Source organism: Myotis nattereri (genome assembly GCF_964212035.1).
Source record: "Myotis nattereri genome assembly, chromosome: 18".
Classification (NCBI taxonomy): Eukaryota; Metazoa; Chordata; class Mammalia; order Chiroptera; family Vespertilionidae; genus Myotis; species Myotis nattereri.
In genome coordinates, this window is record NC_138093.1 from 23766808 (window position 1) to 23781373 (window position 14566).

At 50.9% G+C, this 14566-nt stretch overlaps 1 protein-coding gene across 1 annotated transcript in view; it reads left to right on the forward strand.

Annotated features, from left to right (window-relative positions):
- The window catches only part of CACNA1E (calcium voltage-gated channel subunit alpha1 E), a 420129-nt gene extending 407849 nt beyond the window's left edge, over window positions 1–12280 (forward strand). Inside the window, exons 46-50 of the mRNA XM_081111805.1 lie at window positions 2682–2793; window positions 5473–5601; window positions 6577–6757; window positions 7430–7620; window positions 9106–12280. Of these exons, the coding sequence (XP_080967931.1) occupies window positions 2682–2793; window positions 5473–5601; window positions 6577–6757; window positions 7430–7620; window positions 9106–9636 (1144 nt within the window). The 3' untranslated portion in view covers window positions 9637–12280. The remainder of the gene's footprint in view (window positions 1–2681; window positions 2794–5472; window positions 5602–6576; window positions 6758–7429; window positions 7621–9105) is intronic.
- The last annotated feature ends 2286 nt before the right edge of the window (window positions 12281–14566 follow it).

Below are 14566 nucleotides of genomic sequence, written 5' to 3' on the forward strand. Positions count from 1 at the left end.
CCATTAATTTCTTTCTGCCTGTGGTACTGGGGACCTGGTTTTGAAAAGCATCATTTTCAGAGGTCACAACTCAACGCATTTGGAAGAAAAGGCCCAGATTCTGACCAAGGCCATGAATCGTTTTAGCAAACATTTGATGTGATGAGGTAGCAGGGTGTGGATTCTCCTGTCTGCAGAAAACAAGCAGATGTTGCTCTTTGATCTGTGCAGGAAGGAGGTAAGATAGCAGAGTGAGACCACCTCATTGGAAGGATTTAGTGTTTTCCAAGGGTTCTTGGCTTAGAAATGGAGGGGACCCCCCCCCCACACACAATTCAATCTGTCTTATCCACACCAATTCACTGTAAAAATTACCGCCCATCATAGGATCACTCTGTCTTCCCTTCCTCATTGATTTAACCAATATTTATGTGACTCCAAAGCTGGCTTAGGCACTGGGGATGTGGTGGTCAATATGATCACAGTCCCTGTAGAGACAGATCCTGAGAAAGAAATGAAAGATAACGGTTAAAATGCAGAAGGCAAGTTATTGTGGTCAATTTAAAGAATGCAACCTGTTAGGTGGAGCACAGTTCATGGAGGTGGCAGGTTTTGAGCGACAAGGGCCAGGACGTAGGAGCCACACAAGCAGGACCCAGAAGTTCAGTTTCATCCAAGGATAATTCCTCTGAGTGACATGATCCGATTTGCACTTTACAAAGATCCTTCGTGGTTCCAGCATGGATTCAGGGGATTGGAGGAGAGCAGTTCAAGAGACAGGACACCACTTAGTAAGTGACTGCAAAGGTGTACATTAGTAATGACTGTGGAGAGAAGGTCAGACTTGAGAGGTAATGGAGGCTTCGGTGATTGCTGTGCTCTGTGGAGGAAGAAGAGGGAGGAGTCAAGGATGGCCCCCAGATTCTGGTGGATGTTGGTACATTTCCTGAGATGGGGACACTGGGGGAGCAGCCAGCTGCTTCCTCAGGACCATCTGTGTTTCCAGAGCTTTGCCTTGTTCAAGTAGAGACTGCTCAGAGGATACAGCAGTGACTGACAGACAGGCTCCTCCCTCATTAAGCATGCATCTGGTGGAAAACCAGACATGAAACAGAATTATTGGAAAGAAAAAACCATTTTCAGTGATTAATCACAGTTCTGGGAAGTGATAGGAAGAAACAAATGCAGTGTGAGCTGAGTGCACGTGAGAGGGAGATCAGTTACGTGGGAGAGAGAACGTTTTTCCTTACGGGGGTGACTTTTGATAAGCATTTTGAAGGATGCATTAAAAATAGCAGGGAAAGGATTTTCAGGGGGCAGCCTGTGTTCAGGCCTTGTAGCAGAAAGAAGCCTGCCACAGTCAATGAACAAAGTCCTGTGTGTCTGGAATTCAGGGAGCAGGGGCTAAAGTGTGTAAGCAAAGGCTTTGGAGGTAAGGACCAGATCATGCGAGAGGCCGTGTTCAGGATTCTGGACTCGATCCTAAGGACGAGAAGCAGACAATGCTTTTGAAGGAGAAGGTCAAAGTATTCAACTCTGAGGTCGTTCAGTGATTCCAGGGGTCCTCCCTACCTATTGGGGATTCTCTCTATGGGTAAATTATTTATTTTCTGTAGGGCAGAGGGGGACCTATTTCTTATAACAGCGGTGCTCACCTTGTTCCCAGCGGTTCTCAGGAGAAGACGATGGACATTAAGTCATTGAATAGCAGATGTTCTGTAGCAGTTGTGAAAATGCTGCTCTTCATCCCTTATCCTGTGATCCCAGTAAGTCGCACCTATGGAATATTTTGAAGCAACTGGCAGCCCTTGCTCAGGGCTCGGAGCCATTAACAGTAGACACAATTACGAGATGACGGTCTTCATCTCTCTCTCCTAGCTGCCCCTCCTCCCAGGATCAGGAAGTTCACTCTTGAGCAGGTCAAAGGGTATCTATGGCAGCAGCAGCCAAAATTTTAGGACAATTGACTGACTCTCCTGACCCAGCCCCATGGATCACATTGGCTAAGAGTATCTACAGGGACCAAACATGGTTTAGTAACAGGCAGCTTTCCATACCCTTCACTCAGAGCCTCTAAGTACTTGGCTGACTTTGTCGTGTTCTCTCACATCACCATTTAAGCGTTCTTCCACAGAGCCATCAACCCAGGCAAGGTCACCTCCTCCCCACCCTCTGGAATCCTTCCACCGAGCTCAGGAACCAGCAGACACAGTGTCTGGCACTGAATTGTTTGGTTTGGCCAGGGATGTTGGCACAATAAAGCCATGTTCTTACTGAGCGTGGAGGAATTTTTTTAAAAGACCACGACTGCTTAATATTTAAACAGACTGTTCACTGTTTAAAGTATGGCATTTTTCCGCCTAATGGAGAAACCGAGCCGAAACCGGTTTACAATCCAGCATTGGTCTTCCATATGGCTGAGTGTGACAAATGATGTCATTCATCACAGATATGTGAGTCACCAGCCGAGTGAGGAAGGGTTCCAAATGCAGGTGGAAAACAGTGCTTTCTCTTTTCCAGTGTGTGTTTGTAGTTTGTTTTTTTAAGAGTTTCTATTCTAGGGCCAGGCACCTATAAGCTAAAAGCCCACCAAGAGTATTGGTAAAGGGTGTTGCCGGGGCTGGGACTTGGCAGTGGCGGCGATGGCATGTCTGTTTCTCGCTCATGCACTCATTACCTCTGAACGTGGCATTGCTTTTCAGGAGTGGCCGGAGTGGGTACCCTTCGATGAGTCCGCTCTCCCCCCAGGAAATATTCCAGCTGGCGTGTATGGACTCAGCCGATGACGGACAGTTCCAGGAGGAGCAGGCTCTGGTGAGTGAATGAGTCACAAGACTTCCAAACAGTTCCCTCCCACTCTTTTTCAAATTTGATTTCATAGCCACAATCCACCAGGAAAACCCTTTCTGTTCTCTCAACCAAGGACCCTGGGAGTTTCCTGCTGTCTCCCAGGAAACATGGAGACATGTTTCATGGCGGAATTTCTCATGTTCTCTGACAAATGCTTCCTCCTTAGGTTTTACCATCTCAAGGGCCCCTTATCTGCTGGAGGAGTTTATGTTGCTTCAGGCCAAGCCCTATTCATTAATGCCTTGGAGCATCATAAAATCTTGTCTTTGATAAGGAGTTTTAGGAGAAATCGTCATAGAATGAGGGCACCCACTGGGCAGCTTAGCATAGTTAAGGATGCCCCACCTCCTGGAGAATTCAGGGTAGCCTGTCCAAGAGGGACAGTGTCCAGCAGGAGATGTGAGAATCTCTTGCCTCTGCAGGTTCAGACCAATGGGCCACCATTTTAGAGGGTCAAATACATTCCGAGAGGTCCCTAAAATCACTTTCCTGAGCCCCAAGTTTTTCATTAGCATAAATGGTGAAATTCCCAAGAAGCCTACTGAGTCCAAGCTAAGCTTGAAGAAGAGAGGACAGGTTAAACTTCAGCTTTGATATTAGCAAACCCTAAACTGCTATTCCCAAAGATAACAGACTTGACTTACCATTATTCTTAGCTCAGCAGCCATGAAATTCCCGCCGAGATTAGAATTACAGCTCAAGTGGTTATTGCCTGGAGAAAGACAAAACCCAACATTTGCAAAAGTCCAGGTAGAAAGCTTGTACTGAGTTCCATGCCACTTGGATTATAATTCATCTGTGTTTTTCTCTCCCGACCCCTCCCCACTGCTCCTGTGTACCCCTGAGCTATCCTGAGGGGACGGTGTGGGTGGACAGTGACCTGCATGTCTGATGGAATGGGTACCTGTCAGAGGGAGCAGAACATTTCAGTAGCTCAAGCAAATGGGTGATTCTTCTCCTGTGGTTGCTGAGTCCAGGGAGTGTACATGGTTGGGTAGGGGAGACAGCGAGACCACACTCTGACTGGGATCCCAGCATGTGAGCGCCTGAGGGTATTCTTGGCAAGATGGGTGGGAAGCCTTGGAAGAATTATCTGAGCGAATTAGCACAAGGCCCAGGGACTAATTGGTACCGATAGCTTGATCCTTAAAAGGGCCTCTCAGCATTTTAAGGATTGCCTGCCTGGTGATGTGTCTGGTGGGGAAAATCTCAATAATGTGTCCTTTCTTTTCACAGGGAGATTTCTTTATTTCTGCGGGTTCCCCCGGGGCTGAGCCGTAGTGCCAGGACTTTTGGATATGTGTTCATCTCATTGTCAGTACCGGTGTCTGTGATTCAGGTGTCAGCCTGTGCTCCACACTCACCACTGTGTACTCCTGCCCATCCCTCGGGGGCCCTGCTCTACGTGCTGAGGCGTGGCCATGACGTGTGTATGTGTGTGTTGCACCACCTCTGACACTCGTAGACTGCAGTGTTGTTACCACATGTGTTTCGAGTCAGACTTGTGTACTATATAAAGCATGTCCTGCATACACTGACTTCCTCAAGTGCACACATCACAGGTCCTGGGATGCAGTCCTCCCACAGACACCGCTCAGCTCAGCCAATGGTCATGGAGGCTGACTTTCAGCAGCGCCCTACTCAGACACCGGTGTTTTTAGAGTGTCATTTCCAAAAATAGCTTTTTTCTGGTATCACCTCCAGATGTCTGAGATATTCCTAGGTCGCTCTGTTTGGTGAGCCAAGTAAAATTTCTGAGGCAGCTCCACTCGCTCTGGAGTGTCACTAGCCATCTCTTTAGAGCAGGTGCATTTGCCAAACTGACATTCTTTGACCAGGAAAATAACTTAACAGGGCTGGACAGGACTTTAAAGATAGTCACTCCCCCCTCCTAATGCTCTAGAGTGGCACAGTCCAGTACAATAGCCATTGCCCTCATGTGACGATTGAGGGCCTGAGATGCGCTCCAAGTGGAAAATGTATACCAATGTCAAAGACTTTGATTCCCAAAAAGTGTCAAATGTCTCATTTTTTTTACATGGATTATATATTGGCATGAGAATATTTGGATATATTGGGTTACATAAGTATATTAATTTTCATGTTTTTTTTAATGTAGTTACTAGGAAATTTAAAATTACATAATTGGTCTGCATTATATTTCTGTTATATACTGTACCAGTCTAGAGCATCTCTGGCAGATGTCCACCCACCACATTTTTTTTTTTTTGAGATGATTCCAATCATAAGAAAACTCTTTGCTAATAAGATCATGTGTTTTAAGGTGTGAGAAAATACATTTGACATCAGATCTTTCTGACCTTCTTTAGAATACTGGTTTCCACATCGTTGATAAATAGCTTCTTAGGTTAAAAGAATAAACCCAACAGTACCAACTCTCAAAAAGTATAATGTTTTTATATAACGCTATGAAATCTGAGGCATTGCTTAGTGAGCTTTACCATTTGAGACATCTGGTATACCACAGATCTGCACATATAGACACACACACAACAGACCTTAAAGATGCAAGTCTCTCTTCTAAAAGCCATTCTTGGTGTGGAGGAGGCAGGATCAGCCACTGGAAATGAGAAACAATGAGATGGAACCAAGTCCCACAAGCTTGGCTGTGTTTATTTCCAGGAGCCAGAGTTTAGTGAATTAAAAAGCGTGCAGCCCTCTAACCATGGCATCTACCTTCCTCCGGACACCCAGGAGCATGCGGGATCGGGGAGGGCATCCTCTATGCCACGCCTGACTGTGGATCCCCAGGTAACAAGCAACCACCTACCATATGCAGTGGCATCCTGGGCTGTATTGAATTGGTGGGTTATGGAAAAAAATCTGATATTTCCAGGTGAGCCTTGGACTTGCCCTCACCCCTTCCCTGTGAGCAAATCCTGGCTCATGGGCCTTCTCTCTACAACCTGCTCCTCCACACGTGCTTTCAATGGAGCCCTAAGCACAACAGCCTAGATAGCAAAATTCCCTCCAGACTCAACCAGCCATGCAAGAAATATTTCCCAGGATTTCTGCTATGTATTTCTCCTTCCTTTTCCCTTTCCTGGCTCCTCAAGCATGTAGGCAGTTACTTAAACACACACAGCTCTGTGTCAGGACTGTCTGTCCTAACCAGTGCAGGCCACGCCTCATTTATTTGTCTGTTTTCCTGGATTCTTTTTTCTGTCTGTCTGTCTTACATTAAGTTTTGACAGAGACAAGAAGTTTACATGGATCTGTTTTTAGCTGCTGTAGAAAAGCAAAATGCCCAAGTTTAAGGTTGGAGGTGGGATGGATGATGGAGAGCAACATGTTCCTAGTAGCTGCTCCATGACAAGGTCTTCTACGTTCTGGTGCTGTAGGGCAGGCCTTCTCTGGCGAACGCCTAAGCCATGCTTCTTTCATGGCACGGACACTTTGACAATTGCCCTCACATATTCAAAGTGGCTCAAGGATCAGAGCGGGTCCTGGCTGAGTCCCTGTGGAGGTGGCTTTGTGGGAAGCTTGCACAGCACGCTCAGCCACTTGCTCTCCTGAGCATAAAGGCGAGACCCGGGACCAGTAATGTAAAGACCTAACATAAAGACACTTTCCGCCATAGCCTCCTCCAGCTAAGGTCTAAGCAAGAGGGATTCAAGGGTGGTCACAGGTTGCAGTCTTCAGCCACCTCAGTCCCACTTCTTTCTTATAGACCCATTCAGTGATTAATCCCTACCTTGTGTTCCTCGGGGGGGCTCATGTTTCCAGGTAGTAACAGACCCCAGCTCCATGAGACGTTCGTTTTCCACTATTCGGGACAAGCGTTCAAATTCCTCGTGGTTGGAGGAATTCTCCATGGAGCGAAGCAGTGAAAACACCTACAAGTCCCGGCGCCGGAGTTACCACTCCTCCCTGCGGCTGTCAGCCCACCGCCTGAACTCGGACTCCGGTAAGGAGGTCTGGCCTGTTCGCCTTTCGGGCTCCTGCCTGGATGGGCAGGTTCTGGCAAGGACTGGAGGTCTCTGGAAGAGAATTGCGATGAGGGTTAAGGAAGAGTGCTCCTTATCCAAGGGGTCCCGTATCTGACGCACACCCTGAAACAGGCCCAGAAGATTCTTCCTTGCAGACGTCATAGAATTGAGGTTCTCAGAGGGTCTGCAGAATGCTTGGGGTTCCTTGGGAATGTATTAGAGACCCCCTCAGGGGCTGGGCTTTAAGCACCAAGTTCACTTCAACCCAGAGAATGCTACCCGGCATAGTTTTGCGTATTGGAGCTTTCTTATTTTGCTAAATGAACAAAGATTTAAAAAGCAGTGACTTCCCTGTATCATAGGGCCAGTAAGCAGCAGGCTTGAGACTAGAACTGTGTTGTAGCTTTATGCTGCAACAGGAGCAGCAGGAGAGAAATGATTACATCCTTGGACATGCACGGCTTCCCGTGGCAACTTGCACATTCACCTGGTAGCCCAGGGGTGATTCTCTGGCCTTTCTCTCCCGTCTCCCTTTCAGATCACTTGCCGACACGCCCGGAGAAGCCAGGGCCTTGGGCGCCCAGTCCCAGGCTCCGAGAGTTCTCTTTCTTTTCAGAGTTGTGATCAGTTGCTTTTGTCATCTTTCCCAGGCCACAAGTCCGACACCCACCGCTCAGGGGGCAGAGAGCGGGGACGATCGAAAGAGCGAAAGCATCTTCTCTCCCCCGATGTCTCCCGCTGCAACTCAGAGGAGCGAGGGACCCAGGCCGATTGGGAGTCCCCAGAGCGTCGCCAGTCCAGGTCGCCCAGTGAGGGCAGGTCACAGACGCCCAACAGACAGGTGAGCATGGAGAGGAAGCCGAGCCTCTGCAGAAAGACCAGGAAGGGTGGTCGTTGACGTTAGATCCAAAAGGGGGGTACCCAGCACCGACACAGACCTAGATGCCGTGTGCTCTAATATGAATTCACAGAAACCAGACCGCCCCCCAAGAAAGACAATGGTGTCTAGGGATCATTCCACTCCTCAGAATCTTGAGGTACAGAGTCCCAACAAATAAGTTCACAAATGTCGCAGCCAGATTTAGAGGCGAAGGATGGTCTGTTAGCCAGAAAATGCTCATGGATCCGTCACATGAGCCTTGGTATGCGTTGGAACAGTGATTCAAGTTCATTTCCCTGGCTGTCGGCCTCCTTCCGGCCTGTTGCAGAAACACCAGCCTGTGCCTAAGAAATAACTACCAGAGCCATTCTCTGGCCTGCTTTCCTCCTCACGACCACCCCTCACTCGCACCCCACTTCTCCCCGAGGTTCTCAGAGCCCGGATGGGAGGCCCCCTCGACAGCAGTGGGACAGTCAGCTAGGACCTGGGAAGTGCGCTTCTAGAGCGGTGGTTTTCAAGTTTTTTGTGCCGAAGAGAATCCCCTGTGGCTTGTTAAAACGGCACACGCCTGGCACCTTGAGGTGGCTGCTCCGGTAGTGAGGCCCGCCGCCCGGGATTCTGCACGGAGGGCGGGGGGGGGGGGGGGGGGGGACCCTTCCCTGGGAGATCTGGAGGCGGTGGCTCCTAGGTCACACACACCTTGAGAAACTGTCCTGCAGGTCCGTTTACTAACACCTGAGCCCAGGGACCCTGGGGAATGCCTGAGCAGGTCAGGTCAGGCCTGAACCAGCAGATGAGGGTGTAAATAAACGAGGCATGTGGCCCGCCGCCCGCGAGTTTGACATGCTTGGTGTAGAGAAGCTGCTGTTAACCTCAGGGAGACAGTGAGGACAGGGAAGCATGCCCTTCCCTCGGACGCACTTCCCAGAGGAGCATTCGTACTACTCTCGACACTTGCAGGTCTGTCAATCAATGGGCCACTTTTTACATATGGGGGGGCGGGGGGCGGCAAAGTAGGCTTACAGTTGTTCGTATGGAAAATTAAACTGTTTTGCGTACTCACAACTGGAAGCCTACTTTTGCTTTGCCCACGCCTGTACATAGAGCTTCCAGATCCTTGCCACTCAGCGAGCATGGGCCGTGGACAGCAGCGCCTGGGAGCCCGTTAGACATGCACAGTCTCAGGCTCCCCCAGATCTTCTGGGCCTGGACCTGTAGTTTAGCAAGACTCCCAGAAAACCGAACCCAACCTGTATCACAAGCTGACAGGCCCCAATCTGAATGGTATTGGTGTCTCGCTCTCCTGTCATCCCTGCATGGATGTGACTTGGAGCAGAGGGGACTCCAGCCCAGACCCTTCTCCAGGGCTTTCTGGAGATGGTTAGGGACCTAAGCAGGGCGCGTGCCCAGCCCAGTCTCACCTGCCACGTCTCTCCTGCTGTACAGGGCACGGGCTCCTTGAGCGAAAGCTCCATCCCCTCCATCTCTGACACCAGCACCCCAAGACGCAGTCGTCGGCAGCTCCCACCCGTCCCCCCGAAGCCTCGGCCCCTCCTGTCCTACAGCTCGCTGATTCGACACACGGGAAGCATCTCTCCCCCGGCGGATGGGAGCGAGGGCGGCTCCCCGCTGACCTCCCAGGCTCCGGAGAGCAACGACGCCGGCCTGCCCGAGTCTTCCAGGCCCCCGCACGGCCACCCCTCCCCGCAGCGCTACATCTCCGAGCCCTACCTGGCCCTGCACGAAGACGCCCAAGCCTCGGACTGCGGCGAGGAGGAGACGCTCACCTTCGAAGCGGCCGTGGCCACCAGCCTGGGCCGTGCCAACACCATCGGCTCAGCCCCGCCCCTGCGACACAGCTGGCAGATGCCCAACGGGCACTATCGGCGGCGGAGGCGTGGGGGCCCGGGGCCGGGCATGATGTGTGGAGCAGTCAGCGACCTCCTGAGTGACACGGAAGAAGACGACAAATGCTAGAGGCTGCTCCCCCCTCCGATGCATGCTCTTCTCTCACACGGAGAAAACCAAGACCGAATTGGGAAGCCGGTGCGGCCCGGGGGGGAGGAGGAGGGAAGGACGTGTGCTTATCAGAGGAGGAAAGGACCAACGGCAACCAGTCGAACCCACCAAATTGCTTTACTTCCCTTTGCAAGATGGGCACTGCCATAGTTCTGCCTCTTTGCTGGGGAAAGACGACGAGAGAACATGGAAGGTGGCCCCTGGAGAGGGGACACGGGGATCGCTCTGCTTCCACTGCCCCTTCCCACTTTGCTAAAAGCCGTGGAGGAAGTGAGCTGGCCTGTGTCCATGTCCATTGCCCTGCGACGCCTGGAAGCCTTTCTGGCTCATAACTTGGGGGGGGCGGGGGGTTGTGGCGACGCTAGGAAGGGAGTCTCCTCCCTCCCTCACCAAGGGCCTCAAGGCAGAGTCTGTTTTCCACCAGCACCATCCGCTGGGGCCATTGCATCTCACGCGTCACCCTGGGGCTGGCTTCCCCAAAGAAGCACAGACTAAGTTCAGGAGCATCGGATGCCAGGGGTGGGGCAGGGAGGGAGGGGAGGCGTGGAGGGGACAGGGTGCTGTGGCAGCAGCAGCCAGGGCTGGTCTGGACCAGCAAAGCCATAGCCCAGCAGCCCACGTGGAGGAGCGGTCAGAGCAGCGGTGCTGGGCGGCAGGCCTATCACGCATAGTAGGTGCTTTGAGTGTTAAGATGGCCTAAGGAGGTCCCCCAGGGTCCACAGACATGCCTGCGGCGCTGGTAAGGGTGGTATGGCCAGGGCCCCAGCTGATGAGAACGGGGTCTGGCCTTAGGCTGGTCAGATGGAGCCCTGAGGGCAGGGCCGTGTGGCAGGAGCACCAAGGGTCTCGAGGCAGAGTCTGTTTTCCACCCAGAATAGAGGTAATTCCGAGTGGGGACAGTGCTGCTGCAGGACCAGCCCATCCTGGCTGGCGGCCGTGGCCTCTGGGCCCAGCCTTCCCTGCCACTCCCCCGGGAGACGGTACGCCTAGTAAGGACTACGATAGAGGTGGGAAAGGCTAGCACAGAGGTCGGCAAACCACGGCTCGCGAGCCACATGCGGCTCTTTGGCCCCGTGGCATGGGCCACGAAGTTTCAATCGCACTGTATGTGCACGCCCGCACATGGTATTTTGTGGAAGAGCCACATTCAATGGGCCAGTTTGCCAACCACTGGGCTAGCACATTGAAACAGAAGCATCGGTAAGAGTCAGACTTTACCGGGATCTCCTGCGTCTGCCTCATGGTGGAGGGCCCGTGTGTCAGGGTACGTGAAGGTGATTAGTTAATATACCTCAGCTGAGACCTGGGCTGCAACTTCTAGTGAAACAAACTCTAATGGGGCCTTGTCACCCAGTGTGACAGACCGGGGCCCTGACTATTTCTCTGGGCCAGGACTGTGCTGTACCCCCTCCCAGAGTAAGAGCTGAGCAGAAGACAGCCTCAGGCTCTCCTTCCTAACCCCCGAAACTCAGAAGCATCGAGGAAAATAGAGCCCTTACTTGGCAAATCTGTGTAATCGTCCATTTGGTGGAACGCATCACTGTCTTGATCAGTGGAAATGCAGTCCCCTTCAGGCCCTCCCGGATCCCCCAGCACCTTACAGTAGGTGGAAGGGTCCCCTGCAGAGGGGTGCAGGCAGGGCCCTCCTTTCTCAGCCAGGAGCAGAGGGAGCCTGCTGCTCAGAACCCTCCAGAGGAAGACGCAGGCCCCTGGACCAAGATCCAGTGGGTAAGCACCCCTAAACTCCTCCATTTCAGACTTGCCTCTTGGGTAAGGAGCAGCCAGTGACTTATTTCTCTTAGAAGGAGCCTCTGTTTCCTTTCTTTTTTCAGTTGAAATAGAAGTAAGGCATTGCCCCGTCAGCTGTGAGAAGCCAAATTCATCCCTGAGGCTGCAGATTCCTTTATCGTGGCCCTGCCTTCTCATCTAGATATTAGCGGAGCCTCATGACCCACCGTCTGCCCCCAAACCAAAGTAATCCCAGGGTGGGAGACCAGTGAGGCAGAGAGAAAGGCCTTCCCAGCTCAGACCCTCTCCCACTCCTCCCGTGAGCCCAGGAGGAGTTGGGGATGCAAACAGGACCCTACAGGCATGATGGTTACATAAGACTGATGCTGGGCCTTGTGTTGTTCGAAAGGGTTCCTCTGCTCAGCGTCATTTCATGCCAAAGTGTTGCTCGGGGCGGCTTTGTGTGCACAAAATCGCTTTCTTCCGCCTCGGAAATGCAGCTTTCCCGTGGGCCAGGCCTACACCAGGACTACCATTCTGAGCCAATGAGTCTATTGCATTGTTTGGCGAAAGGGAACTGAAGCGATACCTTGAGCCGTCTCAGTAGTAGGGGAAACTCGGGTGGGCAGAGCAGTTGCTGGGAATGGACCCTGCCTGCAAACAGCATTGCGAACACTAAACTTGCTGGCCAGGGAGCCTCCTGGGCACCTTAAATGCACACCGGCACGTGAGTCCTGAAAGCACCGCAGGTTCAGTCCCCTGACCAACCACCTGGGTTTTTCTAGTTCCAGTGAACTTAGGAACGCTTCTGTTCACCTTCCCCTGACCAAGAAATCAGGTTTCTGATCCCTTAGCCTGCATTCGCCCTTCTATCCATACCAGAAAAATCAAAGAATTTTCAGCTAAGTCACAGGACTCATGATCATAATTGTCTTATGAAAGTTTCCTTCCGCCTCTGAAAGAACATATACTCCAACCTTCCCTCAAATAATCGGCCAGGATATTTCAGGGTCTCAGATTCTGCCTTTTCGCTTTCCTGGGAAGAGGCCCCTTCAGATCGAAAAACCCATTCTTGGATTTGGATTCGAAATTAGGGCAGCATCTTGAGGAATTGCAAGCAACAGAGGACGAGTGCAGCTGTTGGAGATACACAGCGTGATAACATTGAGCACTGTAGGTCCCTTCAAGAGAACCTTCAGCTGTATGTCCAAGTTTCCATTGTAATACTAGTCCTTAGCATCTCCTCAAAATGAGAGAGGGAATGAGAAAAAGAGGGGGGGGGTGTCCCAGACTCCCAGCAGGCCTCCAGACACGGGATGAACTCTAGATGCCAGATCCAGGCTTCCTCTTAGCCAAGATCAGGAAACATTTACTGCACCATAAAGGGGTGGTGGCCTGTCCATCCTTCTAGCTGAAGAATGTATTTCTATCCTGGGCTTCCCTAATTCGTATCCTTGTGGGGTTCTGAGATCACTGAGAACATTTCTCTGAAGCTGAACTCCAAATGTTCTGACTTTTGCCCTCCCTTGACTCTGAGGCCACAAAAGAAAGACCCCCATATTCCATCAATCTACCAGCATCTCCCTTCCTGACTCCCCCCCCCCACCCCCCACAAAGTGTGGTAAACTAAGTGCCCTCTGTTCTCTATCCCAGCATTGTTTTGCTGCATGCAAACACTGGCTCCGCTCCTAAGATGGCTCAATCTACCCAATCCAAGCTTATTTGCTCACCTGCCTCTGCTGTCCTCACTGCTACTGGACAATGCTTTATTCTCATGAAATGCAGGTGGGAACTCGCCAGGTGATCCGAAATAGTGTAAGGTGCTGGATTGTTCGGAGGAATGGGGAATGTGTGCGAAATGTCCACAGACGCAATGAAAGCCCTCGGCAGGGAAATTAGGTCTCTCTGGCATAATGGAACAAAATTTAATAATTTGGTTTTTTAAAGAACGTTCTCAATTTTTCATTACATTCTATTTCTAAAGCTTGCTCTGGATGTCTTGTTTTTGGACAGAGTATTTCTTTAGTGGGTCGAGCCAGGGATAAGTTGAGAGGTGCTTCCATTTCTCAGCCTACCTATAATATATTAGATGTAAATATTATAAGGTTGTATTTTAAAAAAAAATAAGGCAGGGCAGGGCAGATAGTTAACCTAACCCACCTTGCAGGGATCTGTGAGACCTGAAGGTGAAGGAACTTTGCTATTTTTATCAGCTTTACATCTGCTGTGTTTTGAGAGCCTCAAAGGCCTGGCATAAAGAATGGTGGTGAGGAGAGGCACTGCCATGTCTTGGGGTAGACTCTCTCATTGCTACACACACATCCTACCTGTCCTTCCCTCCTGGACTCTGGGACACTGAGGACATTAAGATGCAGAAAAGATGGAAAAAGTGGGCCAGTCAGGGCATAACAGTTTAACTCCATTCAAAAGCCCCATAAAGAATCAGGTCCAGGTTCAGATAACTATATATCCACACTGAGATTCTCAACAAAAACCAAATGAAATGAACTCAGCAGTTAGGACCTAACTGATCCGTGAGGAGATCCCACATTCACAAGCACTGCCTGGATTAACCTCTTCGTCTTTTTTGATTTTTGATCTTTCCTCTCTGAACTGCCTAGTACACCGTAGCAAGGCCTAACCCAGCGGAGCAGCAGCCGATGGCTCCTCTGCTGGCTGCAGTCACAGGCTCAGCTATAGACTGCCGGGGTCCCAAGCTGCTTCTCACCCAGTCATAGAATATGGATGTACCACTAGGGGGGACAAAAGCCTAGGGACAGAAACAACCATCTTTGGTTTCTGATGGCTACCTTTTTCTTCCCTTGCATCCTTCCTGCTCCGACCCTCTGTGGCTTCTGCATCCCAGAGAGATCACTCTAAGCCAAAGATGATAGATTCACAGGTTGTCCCCACTACCCAAAGGGCCTGGAAAGCTGCTCTCACAGAACTCAAGACAGTTGAGAAGTGAGAGTGGGACTCACAGCAGAGTCTAGTAGTCGCATGGCAGGTGAGGCTGGTGCCCCAAGCTGCCCCTTCTATTTTTGTAGTCTTGCTTCCTTCTGCTCTGGGCCCCAAGCTAATAATAGGGGGGCTAGTATCTTGACCTTCAAAATGCAAAAACCGATTTTATAATAAGCCATGCTACTATGTAAATACGTTT